The sequence below is a fragment of the Mirounga angustirostris genome, unplaced genomic scaffold, assembly GCF_029215605.1.
Source record: "Mirounga angustirostris isolate CCGP_5_RB_7025 unplaced genomic scaffold, mMirAng1.0.hap1 SCAF_1, whole genome shotgun sequence".
In the NCBI taxonomy this organism is placed as follows: Eukaryota; Metazoa; Chordata; class Mammalia; order Carnivora; family Phocidae; genus Mirounga; species Mirounga angustirostris.
The window spans coordinates 79,641,235-79,665,187 of record NW_026991709.1 but is presented as its reverse complement, the minus strand read 5'-3'; the positions used below and the strand labels follow the sequence as shown (position 1 = coordinate 79,665,187).

General features: G+C 47.0%; 1 protein-coding gene across 4 annotated transcripts in view; it reads right to left on the bottom strand.

Annotated features, from left to right (window-relative positions):
* DGKG (diacylglycerol kinase gamma) overlaps positions 1-23,953 on the bottom strand; it is a 208,968-nt gene that overhangs the window by 32,800 nt on the left and 152,215 nt on the right. For all 4 annotated transcript variants that reach the window (XR_010409214.1, XR_010409213.1, XR_010409215.1 and 1 more), the window contains one exon: positions 15,498-15,675. Coding sequence is in view for 1 of the 4 variants with exons in the window: in XM_045903201.3 (XP_045759157.1) it covers positions 15,498-15,675 (178 nt within the window). In the remaining 3 variants the exon portion in view is untranslated. The remainder of the gene's footprint in view (positions 1-15,497; positions 15,676-23,953) is intronic.

Genomic DNA, 23,953 nt, shown 5'->3' with positions numbered 1-23,953 from the left:
TGGCAGAGCATTCATAGTGAAGGGGCATGTCTGATCTGTCCACTCCCTCCTTCAGACCCTTCAGAGGCTCTAGAAGCCCAAGGGACAGTGCCTTGGCTCCTCAGCCAGTCATGCAAGGTCATCTGCTAGCTGGCCCTGTTCCCTGCACTGGTGTCCCTCTGCTTGGAGAACTCCTGTTTACCTTCCCGGGATACCCCAGGCACCGTGCTTCTTCCTCCTCCTTTGCTCAGACAGTGGATCTTAGCAAAAGACAACTGTTTCTGAACATATGACTCTCCCAACTCCAGTGAGAGTTAAAAGTGGGGAAGCTTTCCTGTTTATCTTTGTAACCCTAGCAACTAGCCTAGCCCTGGGCATATAGAAGGCTCCCAATAAATGTTGGTTGAATAAACTGATTAAGATACATGCTTTAGTGCCAAAGACCTTAATAGGTTTGACCTGAAAGAGGAAAATGATAGTGAATAATATAATAATAATAACAACAACAACTACTTGCCTAGATTGAAGTGGGTAGTAGACTTTCCATGAATTAACTTATTTAATCTACGTGTAACAGGTAATGATAACCCAGTCTGGTTTTTGCTTTTTTTTTTTTTTAATATTTTACTTATTTATTTGAGAGAGAGAGAGAGAGCATGAGTGGGGTGGAAAGGCAGAGGGAGAGGGAGAAGCAGACTCTCTGCTGAGCAGGGAGCCCCATGTGGGACTCCATCCCAGGACCCTGGGATCATGACCTGAGCCAAAGGCAGACGCTTAACTGACTGAGCCACCCAGGCTCCCATTGCCTCTCTCTCTTAATGCATAATTTTTATGATCATCCCTATCTTGGCTTCTGGTTCACACTAATGAAAATTCAGTCATTTAAGATGCAAGGGAAGCTCAGGATATAGAGTGGCATGATTTGAGCTCCTTGCTTGCCATACCATAGGGAAGCACAGGAGATCCGTAGCCTAACAGGATGCCTTGCTACCCTCAAGCCCACTCCTACCCGTTTCCCCTTTAGTCAGTCACACTCTGGATTTAGGTCTGAGAACTGCAATGGGCCAGCCTAGGGAACAAAGCAACCCCCAATGGAGGTGCTGAAACCCTACCTGATGGCACCCAGAGAGTTTCTGAACCATCCCACCATATTGCCCCACACCCTAGGGTGCCTATGGGCACTGTCCCTTTACCTGGATTCTAGCAACATGGGTGAACTGAGATGTTGGGCGTCATTGCTTTGGGTTGGAGTCCCATCAGCTCAGTGGGTAATACTAGTTAGCTAATGCTCATCTGAAGCTCTTCCTGGCAGGGGTATGTGTCTGACTAATTAGAAATGCAAGAAGGGATTTGTCTCTACTTAATAAATGGCCTCTGGTAGACAAATAAGGAGTCACAGGGTTCACGGCAAATGCTGAGAAACTCTGTAGAAGGTCTGGAGTTTGGGGCTAACAGCTTCAGTTTAATCTCTGTGCCCATATAGGGCAGGCTATTTGTCTTTTCTGAGTCTGTTAGTTTGCTAAGCCTGCCATAACAAAATCCCATGAGGCGGGGTGGCTTAAAACAACACAAGTTTATTTTCTCACAGTTGTGTTGGCTGGACAGCTAAGATCAAGGTGTTGGCAGGGTCAGTTTCCCTTGAGGCCTATCTTCTTGGTCTGCAGATGGCCACCCCCTGGCTGTCTCTTCACATGACCTTTCCTCTGAGCGTGTGCATCCCTGGCATTTCTCTCCGTGCGTCCAAATCTCCTCTTCTTCTAAGGACACCAGTGAGATTAGATTAGGGCTCACCCTCACTGCCTCATTTCATCTTGATCACTTCTTTAAAGGCCCCGTGCGTCCAAATCTCCTCTTCTTCTAAGGACACCAGTGAGATTAGATTAGGGCTCACCCTCACTGCCTCATTTCATCTTGATCACTTCTTTAAAGGCCCTGTCTCTGAATACCCTGAATACTCTGAATACAGTCACATTCTGAGGTAGAGGATTAGGGCTTCAACATACGAATTTTGGGGGTGACAAAATTCCCCCCAGGTCCCTGCCCCATAACAGGCACAATAATAAAACCTACTTCATGAGTTATTTCGAGGACAAAAGAGTTAAAGAATGTGAAGATGTTCTATAAACAGCAATTAGAAATGTTCCTTGTCCCTCTGCTAGAGAGAAGCTGACCTGCACTGGAGGGGGACGGGGCAGTGGGACCTTCTTACCATCCTCAGAAGGAAAGGATGCAAGTGGAGCTCTGCCTTGTGGTGGGGCCAGGTTCTGTCCCCACAGTCTAGACAGGTGAATGGTAGCTGGCAAGCCTCTCTCAGACTTGGCCTGCCAAGGCTGTAGCAGGTGTCACCTTGGACTTCTTTCCTGCCTCCAAATTTCCATGGAGATGGGCCACGTGCCCTTGGCCGCTCAGGCACCCAGAGCCCCACAAAGCCAGACACTGATCAGACCGCTTCAGCTTCCCACTGGGTCTGGTCGGCACAGATGAAAGCCTGCTCCAGGCTAAAGAGCTTCAGAGCCAACTCAGAAGCCTGGCAGCCCGAAAAGAGCCTGGGCACAGGGAGATGGAGAACCCCACAAGACTGTTGCTCGATTTTCTGGAGGGGAGAGGCTCTGGGGTTTCCCTGGGCACAAAAGGGTGAGTAAGGAAGGAAGGCTGTAACTGACAATCAGGATTTTCACTGGCCATGTTCCCACCTGGCCTCTCAAAGCATCAGGCCCTCAGGTATCCCAACCACATCTACCCTGAAGAATAATCTAGGACCAATGCTCTTCCTAGAGATCCAAGCTCAGACGCAGGATAGAGGCAGAGGGACATTTGCCGGCAAACTGAGCAGGCAGAAGGGCACATTCCTTGGCATTCTGCAAACCCAACATGAAGAATGTGCCCCTGAGACAAGCTATGGGGCATCAGAGCATGGGCTCTGGACAGGCTTACATCAATTACTACTGCTTGGCACCCACTAGTGTTATTACCTTGGGAGAAGTATGCTTCTCGCTTCCCCGAGTCTTTCTTTTTTTTTTTTTTTAAGTGGGTTGCATGCCCAGTGTGGAACCCAACACGGGGCTTGAATTCACAACCCTGAGCTGAGATCAAGAATCAGATGCCCAACCAACTGAGCCACCCAAGTGCCCCCACCCCCCAAGTCTGTCTTTTATCTGGCAAATGGAGATATAATAACTCACTGGCAGGGTCGCAGTGAGGTTTAGAAGTGAAGCAATCAGGAGCCCTGCACAGAAAGCCCTCGAGAAACAGTGGCAGTAATTGTGATTTGATGTTTCCTTAGAAAGAGATGTCTTCAGAATATCCTGTCTTTGCTACATGGTGAGTGAGTGGCCCTCTGCAGATGGTCATTAATGTGACCCAGAGAAGGTAGTGAAGGAGGAAAAAAAAAAGGAGGGAGAGGAGGAGATGGAAGATGGGGGAGGGGTGGCTAGGAAAAGAGGGAGGAGAAGGTAAGGGAAGAATGAAGTGCTGGAAAGAAAAGCAGACATACCATGATGGCCAGAGATACTGTGACCTTGAGCTTTTGGGATGACTGCCCCTCCTGGCAAATGAAGCACCCCTATTTCTACTTCTTTTACTCTAAAGCAGGGAGGAGGCTCAGCATTTTATTTGGAAATGAGTTCCTTTAGTTCCTTTCCTTTCCCTGAATTCCTGTGTGTGTGTGTGTGTGTGTGAGAGAGAGAGAGACAGAGAGAGAGAGAGGAGAGAGAGATACAATCCCACAGTGATGCACTGTTCCTGGGCTGAGCAAGGAGAGCGTCGAGGAGGATCTGGAGATATTTCAGGCATTATTTTAACACCCCTGGTCTAGCTAGGCACCTCCTTGGAGGGAAGTTTCCTTTGTGCCCTGCTGTTGTCATACTTGCAGGTTTCTTCTACTCCCAGGGGTCTGTAAAACCCTATAAGAGCAGATACTGAGTGGTCTTTGCCTCTGGATGATAATCCAGATGGGAACAGGAGAAACAGCCCAGAGCCTCCACTTTCTGAAGAGGAGAGGTGTAGGGTTGCAGTGAAAGGGAATGTGTTGATGTAGCAGGCAGGAGCTGGGATTTTTGTCTCTGCTCTGGCTGTCTAGTTGGGTGACCTTGGGCAAGTCCTCAGGGCCTCCATTCTCCCTGACTTGGGGTGGGGGCAATCTAACCTTCAAGTCTGTTTGAGCTGTTCCCACAGAAGTAGAGGCCGCATTTCCTGACTGTCTGGATCAAAAGCAGATTGGCCACAACCCCTACCATTCCTTACACTGTGCAGAAGACAGAACATTCTGTGCAATCCTACACTAAGGCAAAAGAAAAAGCAAATGCGGGTTCACAATGGCCATTGTTGCTGGCTCCTGAAAGCCTGCTGTGTGGTGGGGTGGGGAGGAAAGAGTGGGGGCCTCCATTCTGTGTGGCTTCCTGGGTTGGGCAGGGCTCTGACGAAAGCTCTGTCTTTTGTGGAAGGGGGGCTTCTAGTCCCCTCTGTGCCCAAGGGTCAGGTGATTGAGAAGGGGAGGTGCAGCGTGCTAGGGAAGTTGTGTGGTGAGGGATTTTTCAGGAAGAAATGATCTCCTGGAAGATCTGAAGTGAGGGTCTGACATCATCATGCCTCCAAGAAAAACCAAGAGTGAGAATGTCTTAGAAGGCCTGGGAGGCAGTGGAGGTATGGGGAATCTCGACTGGGTGGTCCCAATGAAGATGTGAAGAGAATGACCAGTACTGAGCACAGACTCTGGGCCAGGCCTAGAGCTTTACAAAGGTTATTGCTTTTAACCCTCATGGCAACTCTTATTAGATAGAAACTATTATCTCAACATAGGAAAAAAAAAACTCTTGAGGCTCAGAGGGCTTGAGGAGTTTGCCTAATATCACAAAGCATGCGGTATAGCTGGAATTCAAACCAAGGCTTGTCTGACTCCAAAAATAAGCTCAGAATAAAGAACTCAAGGCAGAGACAAAATACCTAGGAGTAATATGATGTCTGATGGGCAGGAAGTGAGCATGGAGGGGCTGAGCCTCTTCTCGGCTCCTCTCAGGGAAGACTTCTTGGCTGCACAATCTTATTAAATGGAATGCTGAATTTCTCGGCTTGAATGTGAAATGCTATTGTTGGTATTTGGTTGGTATATTATCTGGCTTTATTTTGCTCACAGAGTTTGAGAAGCTTCAGTTCCAGGTACAATGTATATAATAAAATAAACCAATTAGTGGTGAGATTTTCCAGTTCAACTCAAACCTGATTCTCAGGCATGACACATATAATAAGGTACATTGCACACATCTACACCCACCAAGCTAATCACAGCTCAGAAAGATGTGCACACCACCCACCTGCCCCAGAAAGGCAAAAGTAGAGACTTGTGATCAGGAGGGACTGTTTCTGGTTGTTGGGTCAGGATTGGCCAGAGATGGGGAGGTGGGGGAGGATATTGCGGTGTCTATCCAGAGAACACCATGTTTGCAATACTAGGACTTGGCCCTAGTCCCAGATCCACCAATTAGTGTTTGGCTTTGGACAGGTCAATTAACCTCCCTGAGTCTCCTTTTTCTAATTATAAAGTGTTTCTCAAGGGGATTAAAATGAGATGATGAGTATAAAATATTTCTAGCATCTAGTGCTAAATTCAAGTAGATGCTTAACCAGTATTGGACGAAGTGGCCTGAAAATGGGAAGTGGTGGGTGCCGGCAGCACGCTGGAGGTGGAAAAGACCCAGGTTCTGGTGTAAGGCCACCGCCCTGTGAACACGGGGAGAGGTTTGGTGCGGAGGCAGACAGGAGGGCGGAGCGTGTGGGTAGAAGCTGGGATTCTGTTGGGTAGTTTGTGGGGAGGGCAGAACCACCCACGGGGCAGCGTCCCCTTTGTCAGTCCCCTACTTCCTCCTGGCTTTTGTTCTCTATTGGCCTCTGAACTGGTCTCCTGCTGCCCGCCCCTTTCCCTGTCCTCTAACCCAAACTGCACACTCCTCTCCCATCTTACTGCTCTGGGCTTAAATACCTTCACCTCTTCCTCTCTTCCTATTATTCGAGGATCATGGACAAATTCCATGGCACATGACTCAAAGATCTCTTATCTTTCCAGCCTTTTTCCTACCTCTGCAGGCTAGTGTTCTAGCCCATAGTCCCCTTCTCTCACTCACTGTCTTTTCAAAGCCTTACCAGCTTCGAGTGTCAGCATATACATGTTCTGTATCTGGCTCATTCATTCATTCATCCATTCATTCTGACATCAAATAGTTCCTGATCTCCTGGGTGCAGGGCACAGTATTGGCAGCCCGGGATCAAGTTCCTAAGGAAAGCCCTCCTTGTCTTGCCCCCTGCATTCTTACGATACTCTGTTTCTGCCACTCCATGGGGCTCGCCTATCATACCAGTGCTAACAGGATTGTTCTCCATGTATTTTCTGGAGATAGACTGTGAGTTCCTGGAGGTCTGGACACCTTGCACTCTTGCTTGCATCCTCCATAGCACCTGGAGCCCTACAGGTACTTGAAGGCAAGTTTGAATCCAGGCTCTGTCCCTTACTGTCTGTGTTCTTGGGCCACGTAACCCTATTAACCTCAGTGTCCTCAGCCATAAAGTAGATTAAATACAGAAGGTTTCCGACTTACAATTTTATGGTGATGCAAAAGCAATATACTTCACGTTCTGAAACCATACTTTACATTTTGAATTTTGATCTTTTCCCAGGCCAGTGACTGGTGGTACCATACTGTCTCGTGCTGCTGGGCAGGGGAGCAAACCACAGCTCCCAGTCAGTCACACGATCACGGGATAGATGATGGCTATGCAGACAGGTATTCTGGTTTTCAGTTTCAGCACAGGATTCATTATATTAAATGAGATATTTAACACTTTATTTTAAAATAGCCTTTGTGTTAGATGTTAGTGTTCTGAGCACATTTAAGGTAGGCTATGCTAAGCTACGATGTTCGGTAGGTTCAGTGTAGTAAATACACTTTCAACTTACAGTATTTTCAGCATACAATGGGGTTACTAGGGTGTAACCCCATTGTAAGTCAAGGAATATTTGTAATTAAATATGCAACAGGCTTTGCCCATAAGTAAGTGCTCAGTAAAAAGCAGCCCAATACATATTAATTGATTAATTAAGAACATGAAACACTTCTTACTCAAATTAGGAACAGACGAAGAACACCAATGTTCAGGCCGTGTGGAGCGGAATGGCCAGTCTGGAGTTTTGCTGTGGGTTGAGTCTTAGCAAACACCTGGTATCAAATGGCTAAGAAGCTGCTACAGAGAAACAGGGACTGGTGTGTGGGCCAAGGTGGGGCAAGCAAAGGCAGAAAAATCTAAGGTGTCTAGACCTGCCAAAGAGCTACTCTAGAAGTTTCTTCTCCATGTGAAAAATGAAGGGTTCATGGGCTCTGTGGTTCTATTTTGAGCAGCAAACTTCTTAAGGCAGGAATTAAGTTGAAGTTTAACTTGAACCTGAGTGAGCACGTTTCCCCCTGCCAATGCTGAGCAGCCTCCAGAGGTACAACTCTACCTTGCCAGTCCCTCCCAGGTCTTGGCTGGGGATGAGGTGGGGAAGAGGAGGAGACACAGCTGGAGTCAGAGCCCTCTTGATTCAGAAGTCAGCTGAGGAAAGACGAGGGACGGCTTTTCTTGACTTTCCGGTGAATTTAGTTGGGTCAGGGCCAGCCAGAAATGAGGAGGCTGGGGCCGGTACTCTGGTGTGTGCAGAAAGAATTCGATGTTGGGCTCTGGTCCCATATCCACCCATGTGTGTGACCATGGGCAGTTCCACAAATCTCCCCGGGGTCTCATTTTTCTAATCTACAAAGTTTCTTCTTGGCATTCTTGGGCAGGGGGGCAGCCGGGCTCACCAGTGCCCTGCTTCTCAAACTCCAACACACATATGATCACCCGGGGGCCTCGTGGAAATGCAGATTCGGCTTCATCAGTCTGCCCTAGGACCCGAGGGTCCATCTTGCTAACACTGTCAGGTGATGCCCTTGCTGCTGGTTGTGGACCACACGAGGTTCTGGAGCAGAAATGGGCAAACCACAGCTTGTGGGCCAAATCCAGCCTGCTGCTTGTTTGTGTCAACAAAGTTGTGTTGCAACACAGCCGTGAGCATTCATTTGTGTATTGTCTACGGATGCTTTCACACTAAGTGGATGGAATGAGGTAGCTGCATCAGAGACCGTACAGCCCACGAAGCCTTATTATCTTAATAGTTACTATGTGACCCTTTACAGGAAAAGCCTGCAAATGCCTGCTCTCGGGTACTGAGAACTGACCCGTGTGAGCTAAAAGACCTGCACTTCAGTCCGGGTTGGGCCAAGGACAAGCCACTTCACCTTGCTCTCACCTTCCTTATCTGGAGGACACAATGATCTCTGAATTTCTAAGGAACTTGTGATTCTGGGATTTCAGTGCTACACAGGAAACATCATAGTCTCTATAGAAACAGACTTCTGAGAAGCAGGTGGTGTGGCCTTGATTTGGAAGCTGCAAAAAGCCTACCTGGCCGAACCTGCAGATTGAGCAGGCAGCTCTGACAGGTGCCCTGAGAACCACACCTAATGTAGGGTCAGCTGGGAACAGACAGGGGCTTGGAGAGGGAAGAGTGATGATAGGGAGGTGGACCTCCAGGCCTCCAGTAGAGCTTGATGCCCTGGGACGTTATGCCTCAGCACCACACCCCCAAATTCCACTTTGCTGAGAGATCAACTCAAACACAACTTCCTAACTCACCATGCCAGGTGCCCCTGACTCTGGGTGCTTTTGGTCAACCAATATTAATAAGCCCTTTCGAGGTCTCAGGGACTGTGCTGGGCATAAGAATATAGAGAGAACTATGACATCTGGAGCTGAGGAGCTCATAGTCGGGTGGGAGACACCAGGGAAGGAAATAATTGTAGAAGAGTTCCACAAGCCAGCTGTGAAAGGAAATGCATGACTCTGGGTCTCTAGCGTGGGCCACAGGTGATGCCATTAACAAGGCAAGGAGCATGGGCAGGGGGCGGTGGGATTTAGGAGGGGGGAGGGTGTGTAAATAAGATAATGCTTCACTGGGGGCATGTTGATTCCAGCGTGGGCACCCGAAGAACTGAAAGACAATGCTGTGAAAAGCAACACAGAGTCTCTCTGTAGGCCTGCAACGGGTTAAGAGGAATGACATGTATGTTGCCATGGTTACTCCCCAGCCCTTAGGGGAGACCCAGTGCACACCCAAGTACTCCCAGCTCTTTAGGGATCACTTGCCTTGCTCTATTTCAGCCCCCAGGAGAGACCTTGGCCCAAGAGACCTCTGTGGAATGCACACTTGTTAGGAACATTTCTACTTTCTCTCAACACCCATGAGCAGTAAGTGGCTGACTACTGTTCATTATGACTGCCTTTCTGGTCAGCTCCCCACCAAATGGGAAAATTGGGAACCTACAACTCTGGACAGCTCCTGAACCCAACAGGTCACCTTCTGTTATGGTTTCATGCAAGTGAAAAGCCCTGAGAAGCAAAGAATTCACAGGCTCACAGTTATTTTCTTGGCTCATCTGAGCTCCAGCTCCTCACCTGGGAACAGGAGCCTGAGATGGCTGGATGGCAGCCCACTCCCTTGCTTTGACATTTAGGGTACGGGCCATACAATCTGTGAAAATCCACATGGGCACAGCATGGAGGCAGAGAGAACCACGTGTGCCCCTGAAGTAGTGGAATCAGCTGAAGTGGAAGATTTCCCCTTCCCAGGCAAGACATCTGCATCGGGGCAGATTTAGGACTCTGTGTTTGCTAGGAGGGTACCTGTGTGAGGCCTGCTCGGTTGGTTCGGGGACGAGGCTAGGGGGGCATCGCTGTGAACCCCACACTGGCTGGCTGGCCTCACTGGGGGTCCAGGTAGACCTGCGACTCTGCTTTTTTGCCGCTTATCATAGATCCTAATTATATGCTTATCTTTTGGATTATTGTATTGAGGCCTGGCTCCCATGCTCCCTAATGGCTACGGGGACCATGTCTGTTTTTGCTCATCACTGTCCCCTGGTGCCTGGCACCTGATAGGTGCTTCATAATGTGTGCTGAATAGATGACAGAAAGCCTGTCCCCGCTGCTGGAAAACTGACATGAAGGATACACTCTACCAGTGGTGGTCTGTCTCCCTGTCTTCATTTACCAGGTATTACAAAAATTATTACCAACGGAAGTCTGGGGAGATTTTGCCCTCTCTGCTTAGAACTTTGTATAGGACACCCTGTTTGCAGTTCAAATGGGATTGACTAAGAAATCACTGAGAAAAGTGTTCCTTTAATAGCAGATAGACAGAGGGGCTTAGGTGTGGATGACTTAGCCTCAAGGCTATTGCTCTTTTAAGGGTAAAGGCTGGATTGTGACAGATAATGAGGCTCAGTGAAGAATGTGAGAAAATGTGTAGGAAGTCCCCTCATTCATACCTTGAGTGGGGCTAAAGAGAAACAATGGCAGAGCTTCCCAGCCTTCACTCCCCAACCTTGCAGGGACTGGTCCAGCCTTGTGTCATGCCCTTGGTGCTTCACCTGGATTCAAGACTTGGCACACTTACTCTTATCTTGCTTCACTGGAGAGCCAGCTCAGGGGTAACTCCCATATTGGAAGCAATAGCCAAACCAACTGAAGCATAATGCCGTCAAATAACCCTAGAGGTACAGGTTTTCAGAGCCACAGGTAATTTAAAAATAATCTAGATCAAATTTCTGAAAGCAGAGGTTAAGAGAGCGAAACTCTAAATCTGGCCCCTTTCTTACGATACACTAAATATTTATCACCCTCCATTTATCACTAAACAATAATTCTGATTACTACTGATGAAGCTCTCACCATGTTCCAGGCACTCTGCTAAATGCTCTACGTGGATGATTTCATTTAACCCTCAAAACAATGCTGAATGAGAGAGACTATAATTGTTTCCATTTTGTATGGGTTGAAATGGAGACTTGGGGAGGTTTAATGACTTAACCAATGTCACGTGGCTGGTGGTGGGAAGGCCTGGGTCTTTCAACTTCTAGCTCAATGTTTCGCCCCTTTTCCTACATTGATTCTAAGTCCTCAAGATAGATCTGAATTACTCATTTGCAGATAGTTGCCACATTTTACTTATCAATTGAGTCTAATGGTATCACGAGATGAAACTCTCAGCCTCATAAATACTCACATGTAACTCTTTAAAATACCTTTTTTTTAAAATTTTTTTCAAGATTTCCACTGAGTGCTTGTTCCTGTTCCCTCCCTCCAAAAAACATTTCTGTAGAACAACGTGAGCCAGGTGGGTAAGATGTTAGGCTTTGAAGGGAACACAAAGATGAAGATCACATGCTCCCCATTTTCCTGGTACTGGCAGGAGAAAGAAATGACAATGATACACATGCCTATGAAACAGGGTGACCCATAATCAGTGTACTGTCAAGACAGCAAAATCAAGTGCTCTAGGAATACAGAGGTTGGATTCACTTCCAGAGGTGCCACCATAAGCTCCAGAAAGGAGACAGCCCTGGACGTAGACCTTAAAGGATGAGCAGAATTTTCACAGGTCTATGTGGAGCCTTTCCTTGGCCTGGTATATAAACATTTTCTGTTTTCTGAGTGTCTGGCGTGTACAACATGCAATAGGATTTTCAAATAAATTTTCTGGTTGGACACTAGCCACTTGAGGCTAGCTAGGAATCATGGACTTGGTTCTGATGCTACCACTGGATGTAAATTGTGTAAAAGGCCCCCTTCTCTGGGCCTCTGTTTTTTCCCAGCTATGAAGTAGGGATATGGAAGGGAGTGGGTGTAACCTTGCTCATGGGTCTCTGGTTAGGATCACATGAAGTTAATATATGCAAAACTAATTGTAAGCCAAAATGAAATGCAAATATAAGGGATTATCTATCACTCTTCTTATTGGTGTTATAAAAATGAAAAAGAACCAATGCCCACGTACTGTTCATTATCTAACAACTTTGTTTTGACTAACCACACTGGGTCAGGCACCGGGGATACAAAGATGACTACGCCAAGCCTCCATGCTTGGAACATGAAAGGTCTAGGAAAGGAGATGTCGGTACAATTGATGTTATAAGTTTAATGTGCTAGGACAATGGTTGAGCTGGACTTTGGCAGAAGCTCTGCTCCTTTTTATTGCTAGTACAGGTAGATGGCAATGCTAAAGTTAAGAACTTCAAAATCAGAAATTTAACAGGTATGTCCCAGAATAAACTAGGATGAAAGGTGAGGGGAAATTTTTTAAGTTTGAGCTTATACTATGTGCCAGGCACTTTCACATCCATCATCTTCATAAAAAGTTAGATATTATTATGCCCATTTTACAGATGAGGAAGCTGAGACTCCCAGGAAGTTGGGTTTATAAAACCGGAAGGTGTAAAGCCTAAATGTAAACCCACATCATTCAATTGCAAGCATGGTGCTTTTCCTGGCACTCATTGTGTTCTAACTAGGCAATGTTTTTATAGAACTCATTCCATGCTCATTCTGAACGACCTTACTTCTTAGATTGCTTTTCGAAGGAGAAAGACTGATCTGTGATGAAGAGGTTTGACAGTAACCCCTTCTAGTGCATTTCCTCTTATACCTCCTAAGAGAAATTGCTTCCCTCCCACTGCTCTCTCCTGACTTCTTCCTCACCTCTAATCCCAATGAAATTGCCAAGGAGTAAAGAATCCCAGCAAATGAAGAGCCTGTTGAGAGAGATTCCTGCCTTCCCAGCAGCTGGCCTAAAAACTGAAACAAAACACACTGAAAGATGGAAGGAACCTGCCAGATGATTTAGCTCAAGGAGCCCACCTAGACCGACACCTAGCCATGCCTTAATTTTGTGGAGCTGCAAGGAACCTGTGATCTATAGGAGCCTAGTTGCCTATTTTACAGATAATGAAAACTGAAACCCAACAGGGTGAAAGACTTGCCCAACATCGCACACTAGTGAGAGGCAGAGTATGGACTGGAACCCAGTCTCTCGACTCTCAGGCCGATGTTCTCTATGAAAATAGGTTGTCTCTTTAGCTTTCCCCCATTAACATCTCAACGGAAATGAGATCACAGCCCTTTCAAAAGAAAGATCAATGCCACTTTCTCTGTAAAGCCCAGAAGCCAGGCCCCACTTTGGCCTCTGCTCTGATCAGCTCATGTCCTCATCGAAAGAACAGGAAGTAGCTCATTTTTAGCTCTGAAAGCACATTCTGGGGGTGGGAAAGGGGGATTTGGGGAAGAGAGTTCCTGTAGATGATGGGTAGATCAGCAGACACATTCCTCTCGCTGGAAGGGGAAGATACATGGTTCAATATGTAAGGAGAAGATAAGTCCTTGAGTCCTAACCAGAACATGTCCTCAGCAAGAGCTTCTCCACACCCTGGGGGGGGGGGGCAGGTAGGGGGAAGATTCTGCCCTGATTCTGTTCTGCTGGAACTGGATGTCAGGGTGGGTGTGGGGTAGGAGCACCAGGGTGGGAAAATTTGTACAAACTTTCTACAACCTCCAATGCTTCCCCACCCTCTGCTAGCACCCACAACTTCCCCTGCCAAGGGAGGAAGGAGGAACACATTATTCATTTTAATAATTTATATAAATTGAAAAGTTTACTGTGTGAAATAAAGGGGACTTAAGAGGGCAACAGAGAAATAAAAATTCCTGAGTCCTCCCTTAAAGGCTTGAGGTGTAGAGATGACACCTCTGGATGACCTTGCCTTGGAATAGAACAATCTGTCTAACAGATGGGTCTGAAATAAGCAAGTAACCCCTCCCTTTGATGGTCAGCCAAATTTTGTCTCCTTCTATGGTAGGATCACATCCAGTGTTAGCACCTGTCAGCCAGGGACATCAAAGAACAGAGATCCAGATCCACGGATAGTTTGTCTATGTTAGTGGTTCTCAAAACTGGCAGCCCATCAGAGTTGTCTGGGGAGCTCATTATAAATTTAGATTCCCAGGAACCAACCCGGTGATTATTAGGTGGATCTGGGGTAGGGCTCAGGAACCTTCATTTCCAATAAGCAGGCCTGGTGTAAGAACCAATGATCTGGTTCAACCCCATTCATTCAGCTATCAAAATTTTACACGAGATCCTGGTTTTACAGCAAGAGAAAACTGAGGCGCCAAAAATAGTTAGTGCCAGTACTTGGACTTGTACCCAGCCTCCTGCCTCTTGGTGTGGTATCTTTGCCAATACCCTCACACATGGCTTTCTTCCCTCAGCTCACCAGTCTACTGAGAACCCCTGAGGATCATTGGGGGCCATTTATCCAAACCACAGAGGAATCAGAGCTGCCCAGGTACTCTGATTAAGTTCCTACTTGGTTCATTGGTGGAAATGGCTGGTAAGGGGTAGGGCTGAAGGTGTGTTCGGTATCCTAGTGGGCTGACAGGGCAAGGTCCAGCTGATGGCCTCTAAGGCATACTTCCCAGTTGCTCCAGTCAGGAAGTATAGTCAGTCCATAGAAGCAACCTGCTGTGTTAGAGGAGAAAGGGTGTCAGAGGCAGAGGGATGAGGGGGAGAGTGATAGAAGATGAAGTCACTAAGGTAACGTGAGGCCAGACTATCTAGGGCCCTCTGGGCCACATATAGATCTTTGGCTTTTACTCTGAGCCACTGCAGGATTTTGAGCCAGAGTGGCATAATCTGACATATTTTCCCAGGGGTCCTCTGATGTAGTGGTGAGAACAGACTCTATAGGGCAGGGAGGGATAGAAGCAAGGAATCCAGTTAGGAGGATTTATAGTAAGCCAGGGGACAGAGCAAGGTGGCTCAGATCAAGGTGGCAGAAATGCAGGGGTGAGAAGTGACTGGATCCTGGATGCTTTTTTAAAAGTAGAGCTAACAGATTTTCTGATGGGTGGGATGGGAGGTGTGAGAGAAAAAGGAGTCAAGGATGGTGCCAAGTGTTTTGGCTCGAGCAACGGGCAGGCTGGAGTTAACATCAACTGAAATGGAGAAGGCTATGGGTGGAGAAGGTCTGTGGGAGGGACATCGGGAGTTTGGTTTTGGGCATGCTGAGTCACTGACACTCACGTGGTATTTAAATAAAGTCTCACGCCTGGATGAGGTCATCAAAAGAGTGAGCACAGACAGAAGAGAGGATTGAGGCCCTTGCCGGTGGGCTGCCAGCACCAAGGGATTAGAGAGATGGAGAATCAGTGAAAGAGACTAGAAAAGGGTAACCATTGGGGGAGCAGGGAAACAGGAACCGGTGGAATCCTAGTATTTGCAGGAACAGGGAGGGACCGGGTGGAATGCCACTGCTGAGTGAAGGAAGATCAAGTGTGAGAACTGACTATTGGATTTAGTTACCGGAGGGCACTGGTGACCTTGAGAGCAGCGTTTGACTCCTGACCTCAGAGTCTCAGTTTGACAACTGACTGTTATTTAGGGCTCCCTTACTGTTAAGTTTTCTCTTCTCAATTAGGTTGTAAACATTGCAACAACAGGGAAGATGAGCTGGCAGAGCCCCAGAGCAACGGGCCCTGGTACAGTTTGCTAACAGACCCACCTGAATGCCCCTCTCCACTGGGGTGCCGACCTAGAGCAATTTTCCTCATGCCTTGCTTACCTTGGACGCAGAATTTCAGTTCTTTGGGGTCAGTGATGACTTTCCTGCTTTCCCGGATCACAGCCCGGTTCTTCTTGGTTTCTCCCCAGAGATTGGTGCCACCGTACATGCTGGGAATGTTGAGAATGGCAATGCCCTCAAGGAAGATATTGCTCAGGTCTACCTCAACCCCGTCACACTGAGGGGCAGAGAGAAAAGATCATTGGTTAGTGTTCTCAGTGTACCCCGACCCAAGCGCTATGTGTATGTGTGTGTGGTGGGGGTTCTCATGAAGGGTGTGATGGGCCCTCAGCCAGCAGCTCAATCTTGAGCAAGGTGGCAGAGGCCTAATGCTTTGGCCATTGAAGTGGGTTGGGGAGATGCAGTCCTGGTCAGCTCTGAGGACACGAGTACAAGGCTTCAGATCTAGAAGGGCTTTAGGGATGGTTCTCAAGACAACTGCAAACCTGTTCTCTGGTCCAACCTCATTATCATCAATTCTGTCCCTGCCTAACCATTGTGAAGATATGGTGGGAAGCTGAGCCCCGAACCTAACACATAGTAGATTCTGAACAAAGGAGAGAAAAGTTTCACTTTACACCCCCCCCCCCCCCGCCCCTTATTTTATCCCTCCGGTGAAAAGGACAAAATGTGGAGACTTGGAAGGCTTTCAGATACAGCATGGAATAGAGTCAATGGTATTGTCATAGCATTTTATGGTGACAGATGGGAGCCACCCCTGCGGTGAGCACAGCATAAGGCATAGAGTTGTTGAATCGTTATATTGTACACCTGAAACGAATGTAACATTATGTGTCAAGCATATTTCAATAATAAAGAAAAAAGATTTGGAAGGCTTGCAGAATTCACCTGTCTCCCGTATCTGCATTTTAAGTGCCATTTTGGCCCTTGTGCTTGCTGACGTTGCAGAGTGTCTTTATCCACTCTCCACCACCCCCGCATCCCCCACCCCAGGTATGAAAGGCCAGATGGCTTGAATCTGCCTGTCTCAAATATCTATAAGGTCAGCCTCCTTTTGGCATACTGTTTACCAATGCAGCAAGAAATGTATTAATTCTGATCGTTGTTCCTCACGACTGTAGGTAGTTTACTTCCTTTACAGCAGAAAACAACCAGACCCAGAGAAGGAAGTTAAGTTATTCAAGGTTGTACAACTGATATATAAAAGAGCAAGGATTCAAAGTTAGGGAATTTGACTGTAAAGCCCAAGGTCTTTAGCTTACTTATTGTGAGGCAGGAAAAATGAAAAGCATGCAACAAAAATCCACTGTCTTTGGGGTTACCTACAAACCCAAACTTCCAGAGATTTCTCAACAGAGGAGGAGCAGGAAGGAAGGGCTTATTGCCATTCATATTTGCTTACCTCTTGATATCTTCAGAGCTCTTAATTTATGGTACCTTATCATCCCCGTGGCTTGTCCCCCAACTACAAAATGGAATGGAGTGAGCTTCTCTGGTGATTGGAAACTCATTTCTTCACTGGAAAGTTCTGATTATTTGAAAGCTTGTCTCTTTATGTTGAACTAGATTCTCTTTCTTCCTGCTTCCACCTATTGGTCCTTGTCTCCCTTCTGAAGCCAGACAGAATGACCCTCCTTCCTCCTCCATGGGGACAGCCCACCAGCTACATGATGACAATCATCATCACTGTTCAGATGTATTAAGCATTTGCCATCTGCCAGGTAAGCTTTTGTACACAGCTCATTTATTACCTTCATAATAATCTTGGAAGTCAGTTACTGTGACTATCTCCTCTTTATGGAAGATCACACAACCGCCAATGTCAGAGCCAAGATTTAAACCCATATCTCTTTGCCTTCAGGCCCAATCATGCTCTTTCCAAGACACTGCATTGCACACCAAGGACAATGAGACACACCAAGTGGTTAAGCAATTAACCCAAAGTCACACAATGTACAAATGGAAGTACGCAGACTTGATGGCAGATAGTCAGAGCCTAAGTCCTAACGACCCCTTTATCTCTCCTCCCTCTCACACCGCCATTTTGGTTGTGCCTCTTCTGGGTGGAACACGGTCAGCTCTCTCAGCCGCTCCTGTGGGACCTGGTTTCCAGACTTCCCTGTCCTGGCTGCCCTGTTCTGCACAGACTACTGTTGGTTACTCTCCCATTCTGTAAGGCCTCCAGCATTGTCACAGGATCTGATGGCAAAGGCGGCCAGGACAGGAGCACATCCTGGGGCTGGGCTCCCCTCACACGGTCATTCCCCCAGAAATAAGATAATGTGGGAAACCCATGGAAAGGCGCAACACATGTCCCCCATTATCATTATCCTTATTGTTAAATATGATCACAGTTGTACTAGCTCTTTTGTTAGCAGCTAGATGAGAGCTGAATCACTTCAGCTTGAATGGGTGATCATCACAGACACCCAGACCCTCAGCCCATTATCTACTTCTCAGCCAGCTCTTCCCTATTGTGACCTTGTGTAAGTATTTTTTAAAATAATGTAGACATAGGGCTTTACATTTACGTCAATCAATTTCATTTGGTTCCTAGCCCAAGTCCCCTCCGTCCATCTAGTTCATTTTAAATCTTCACTCTATGACCCCTTGCCATAGCCTTCCTATCATTTGGGGACTAAGTCATTAACACATGTATATAAAGGGCAAAAACAGGGGCCAAGCCCTCTCCTTGGTCAGTCTAACATGGCAGACACTGTGCATTACATAGCCCTCGAGGTGTGGCTGCCTTGCTGGGGCTGCAGCCTCTGGATGGGACTGTCACTCAGTCTCCTTTTCATTACCATGTGGAATCATGGAAATTAAAAAATGAGAGCGCCTTAAAAGAACATGCCCCATCTTTCATAAATGAGGCCCAGAAGGGTTTAGAAACTTGCCTGTGGTCACTCAACTTACTAATGGTGGAACCAGACTAGCATCCAGGTCTCCACACCTCAATCCTGTGTTCTCTCCACTAAAACACAAGATTGTGCTGAGACCAAACACCATTTTTCTAAATGACCACCCTACAATCTCTGTCAGAAAAGGAATAAGAGAACTCATATTAAATCACTAATATCTATGTGCAAAGGGCAAACACTTGGTTAATAATTTATTTCAGAAACTTGCCAGGGATTGGGATGTCTCCTTTTCTAATTTTTTGAAAACTGGGTATTTGTCCATTTACCTCTCATTGGATGAATCCTACTCTGTTTTCAAGATTTGTCAAAGCGGCCCCTGAAGGACATCTACAGGTTTGTCCAACAACTTGGATTCTAATAGGTGTGTTTTTCCAAGGCCAGTTAGTTCTCTTTTGATCTACCCTGGGCTCTGGTACCCACCTTTAGCATCTCTTCTTCCATTTTTTTGTTAGGGTTACTCTCTGGAAAAGGTAAAAATTCTTTTGGTGGGCCAAGTCCTAATGAGCTATTCTTTCCATGTTCTCTTTCGCTTCATTGTCTAACATTCTGTTTGGCCTCCAGCATCAGGTCTGAGTTGCTTTTGTGCGTTCACACTTGGTTGCATGGTCACACCCTGCTTTTGCATGTACATGTACAGTCTCCTGAAAGCATGGGCCCAACCCAGAGCGCCCTGCTGCAGTCATGGTAATTTTTATAAATCTTTTCCCTTTTCTTCCCAATGGAATTAATGAATTGTCAAAAATTTATTTTGGAATATCTTCTATCCTTCCTATCCTTTCTACATAAATTCTTACGTAAGGATTCAGGCTAGAATCCCACTGGGTCAGACTTTTTTTCCAAACTCTCTGAAATTAGCTTGGCTCAACTCTGTCCAGCACTGACTTCCTGTACCCTTATCACTTCTGAGACAAAACGACACTTTCCCTCTTGGTTGTAGTTACTTCCACATCATCTCAATTTATTTATTGTTGGTCAAAATGCCCCTTCCCTCCTAGAGACAATAATAAGAATAGCATGAACAGCTCACATTTGGCGAGAGCTTCCTTGGGCAATGTGCTGGTCCTTGCCCTGCCTTCTCTCTTGGGATCCTCAGGGCACCACTGCTACCGCCCAAATGACAGGGTCTCATGGGGGTTAAGGTGCTTGCTCAAATCTACATAACTTGCCCCTCTACAGGCTGGCAGAGCAAGGATGCAAACCCAGGCAGTCAGACGCCAGATCCTACTCTGGAGATGAAAGAGTCAATGAGGCAAATCAGGATTTTTGCTGATGCTAGACTTATAGCAAAATTAAACTCCAGCTGTTGTCTGAATAATTGAAATCTTCCCACCACTACTCTGTCTTGCAGAGTACTTAGAGCAGTGCCCGGCACATCAATGTTGGATAATAGTATTATACCTTGCCTTGTTGCCAGCTTTGTTTAAAAAAAAAAAAAAAAGTACACCACTAGGCTCAGCATAGCCTTGGCACAGCAGATTCCACAAAGTCATCTTTCTTCCCTGCTGCCGTTTTAAGTGTACCCTGTCCCCTCCATCTCCAGTCATAACCAGCTAGGAGTGTTAGCTATTAACTCGGTCAGTTGTTAACCTCTCTCCGCAAGAGCAAACAGTCCTCCCTCTGCTTTCTGATGGATTGTCCCCTTCCCCCATTATGTCTTGGGTCATAGGCAGACTGGGGCAAATAGAATAGAAGAGATGGGAGTGCCTGGAGGCTGTTGGACAGTGGGCGCCCTCACCTTTGGAATGCACCTATCTGAAAACTGAGAGGCAATGCAGTGTCTTGGAAAGAGCATGATTGGGCCTGAAGGCAAAGAGATACGGGTTTAAATCTTGGCTCTGACATTGGCGGTTGTGTGATCCTTCCTTAAAGCTCCTTAACCTCTTGGAGCTTTAGTTTGTCATCTGTAAAATGGGGGTGGGTGGTGGAATAACCCCGAAGTGTCTACTTTGAGGGTCTGAGTGGTGTCTGGAAAGCAGTAGCATTCCATAACTGTCTACATTGTTATTACAGTTAATAATAATATTACCTGTGCCACCTCAGGCATATTTCAACGTGGAATCAGTCCCACTACCTGAGACCTTGCTGGAAAAATTTTAAGGGCCTCTTGGCCCCACCCACGCTTGTGAGAGCCCCGCCAGCCCATACCTGCATGCCCACTCTCCAGGGCTCTTGGCCTAGACATTACACATTGATTTCTTTCAGAACCCCAAGCCTGCTTAGATCTTGGGAAGGTGGAAAGCCGCCGTGCTGGATTTGGGAAAGTGAAGCCGAGAGTGGTACACCGTCGGCTTAAATAGAACATCGGCCCCAGGGCGGCTCCCGGGTGGGTTCCTGAGCTAAATCCTCCACCAGTTCCATGACGTCATCGGGCCCCCTCCCCCTGCTCCGGCTGGGGCGGGGAGAGGGGGGCGCCCTCCAGGGGAGAGTGCAAGGAGCGCGGCGGTCCCTGAACGCACTATTAGCCGTCCCTAACCTAGGACTGGGCTAAGCAGGCTCCCTTCCAGGCTGAGGCTGCGCTGAACTCAGGTATTTATAGCCTGCTGTGGGGCCGAAACAGAGAGCTCTTGTCCCCGGCAGCGAACGCGCACACGCCCGAAGTCGTGCTCACAGTCACACTGGGACGACGGGCCGCCTGGGTCCGAGGCGGCGCTGCAGGCCCCGGGCGGGGCGCGGTGCTCGAGTCCAGCTCGGCTCCTGCGCCCTTGGAAGCGGTTCAGGAATCTGCCGAAGCACCGGCCGGGAGGGCCCGCGCCCGCCTCCTCCCAGGCCCCGCTGCGCCGGCCCGCAGCTGTCGGCCACGTTCGCCACGGCCCCCCTTGAGAAGACAATGCCCCTAGTTCTGGTTTCTTTGTGAGCCCGGGATGGTTGGTTTGTCTGGCGGAGAGCCAGTGAGTAAGCAACCAGAGACGGGGTTAGGGAGCCGGAGCGCGTTTCTGAGCAAATGCAAAGCACTGGGAATACGTACCCTTCCCCTCCCTCCCAACCGCCCTCCGCCCTTCGTCTCTCGGATCCCTAAAATCCCCGTAACTCTGGGCAGAACCAGGACCTGCCAAGTTCTCCGTACGCCCCGAGAAGGGCAGAGAGCACAGGAAATGAGGGAGGCATCGATGCTCCCCTGCTCCGGCTGCAGGCTTTTCCGCGCCCCAGTGCCTGTCGGCCTCGGTGACCTGAAAAAGGCGGCGGATCTGAACCTCCTCCCCGCTGAGCGAGGCCGCCTCCGTTTCAGCCCTGTCGATCCTATTTCTGAAGGTCCTCAGAGAAGGAGATCCCATAATTTACTTGATGACCTGTTTCAGTTTTTAGCAACTAGGAAATTCTCCCTTCTTCTAACCTCAATTCACGGGGCCACGGATTACGTCGATTTTCTCTGGTTTAGAACGCAGATTGTTTTGTTTCATCTTCTTGCGGTTGGTCTGTGTCTGTCTGTCTCTCTGGGATGACCCCTCCCGGGCCAGATCGGAGGTGTAACCCAGGCCTCAGTGGCTCTGGGGCATTTGCCCCCCTTCGGCTTGACATTTTCTCTCTTGGGTTCCCTGCACTGCCTTGTCTTGATTTGTCCGTCCCATCTTTGCTGATTCCGTCTCAGTCTTTCTTTTTCAATCTTTGTATTATGGGTATTTCTAAGTACACAGGAAAGTAGAGTAATAAATCCCATGTACACCACATCTCAGCTTAAGCAATTAGCAACTCACAGGTAAATCATGTTTTAACTCTACCCCAGTTTGTTTCCCCATCTCCATATTGAATTATTTTATAGGGGGCGCCTTGGTGGTTCAGTCGGTGAAGGGTCTGTCTTTGGCTCAGGTCATGATCTCAGGGTCATGGGATGGAGTCCCTGCATCCGGCTCCCTGCTCAGCGGGGAGTCTGCTTCTCTCTCTTCCCCTCCCCCACTGCTTGTGTTCTCTCTCTCTCTCAAATAAATAAAATCTTTATTAAAAAAAGTTCCTGATAGTCTAACATTTCATCTACAAATACTTCTGTATGTATCTTTAGATGACAAGTCTTTAAAAAAAGACTCACCCAATATCATCATCACTCTTAAAAAAGTACCTCCTTAATATCAATAAATATCCAGTAATTGTTCAAATTTCCTTGGTAATCTCACTGTTAAGAATAATTGGCTTGTCTGAAAAGTCTACAGATTTGTTTGATATGTTTCTTAGGTTTCTTTTGATCTATAAATTCCCTGTCCTTTTTTTCTTATAGTTTAACATTTATTGAAGGAAATGGGTCAACTGGACATACAAATCACTTCAGGATTATTAAAATGCAGATTGTGATTCAGGAAACCTGAGGTAGGGCCTGAGACTCTGCATTTCTATGTGCTCCCAGGTGATCCTGAGTGCTGTGTGTGATGGACCACACTTTGAGAAGTAAGGCCGTAGCTTCCCAGATTCTGGATTTTGCTGATTGTGTATCTGAGGTGTCTTTTAAACATATTCCCAGTCTATCTCCTGTATGTTCACTAAGTTGGTACTTATAGATCTAGAGGCTTGATCAGATTCAGGGTTGACATTTTAAATCAAATTTAATTAATTCATTCATTTAACTTTTAAAAATTTGAGTATAGTTGACACTTGGGTTGACTTTTTGGCAAGACTGCTTTGTCAGAGGGGGTGTATATTTCCTAGTGCATCTCATTAGGTGGTTATAGTTTGTCTCATTTTGTTGTTGTTGTTATGTTCAGATTGGTTAGTGGGTTCCAGTGTGGTCAACTTGAATATTTCATTATAGAGCTCTTAATTAGTGGATGATGATCCTTGTCTAGACCCATTATTACAGTCCCCTAGTGGAAGGATACCCTTGAGGACATCCTAGCACCCTTTCTGTGCTTTTCTTTGGAATCTCTACAAATGTCATTTTCTCCATGAGTTCTTCCCTGTCCACTCTCCAAAAAGGATCTCTCTCTCTTCTCTGCGTCTGTGTTCTCACGGAATCAAAGTTTTAAAAGGTCATTCAGTCTAATCACTTTATTTTATAGATGAGAAAAACGGAAGTTAAATTGGAATGGTCCAATGTCACAGAGCTAATCAGAATCAGCAGGTCTGAACTTAGACTTCTGGTCATTTGGATTGGCAATCAAGAGGTCATGAGTGATTTTGTAAAGAAGGATTTTGGCAGCTGGACGAAGGCCTGAGCAGAGAATCTTAGAATGGTGAAGCCAGATGGAATATTAGATTTGGTAATCTCTAATTACCAGAATGAGAACACTGAGGCCTAGAGCTTGTAAGTGACCTTCCTAGATTACACAGCTAACTCTTGGAAAATCAAGGGCTTAACTAGGGACTGAGGGTGAATAGGGGTAGTAGTGAGGGAACAGAGTCAGAACAGCCATGTGTTTTTGGAGTACATGGGGCTGGAGAGAGAAGATGCATCTAAAGGTAATATGATTGAGGAAAAGGGTTTTCATGGATGTTTGAGGCAGAGAGGATACTCAGTGAATACATGTTGGATAAATGCACAGAGGGAGGAGGACGTTGGGAATGCCTAGGATGGAAGCAGATGGAGTGGAAGAGAAGATGCTGAAGATAGTGGTGGACATTGGTCTGGGGATGATACAGGAGTCCTTTCCT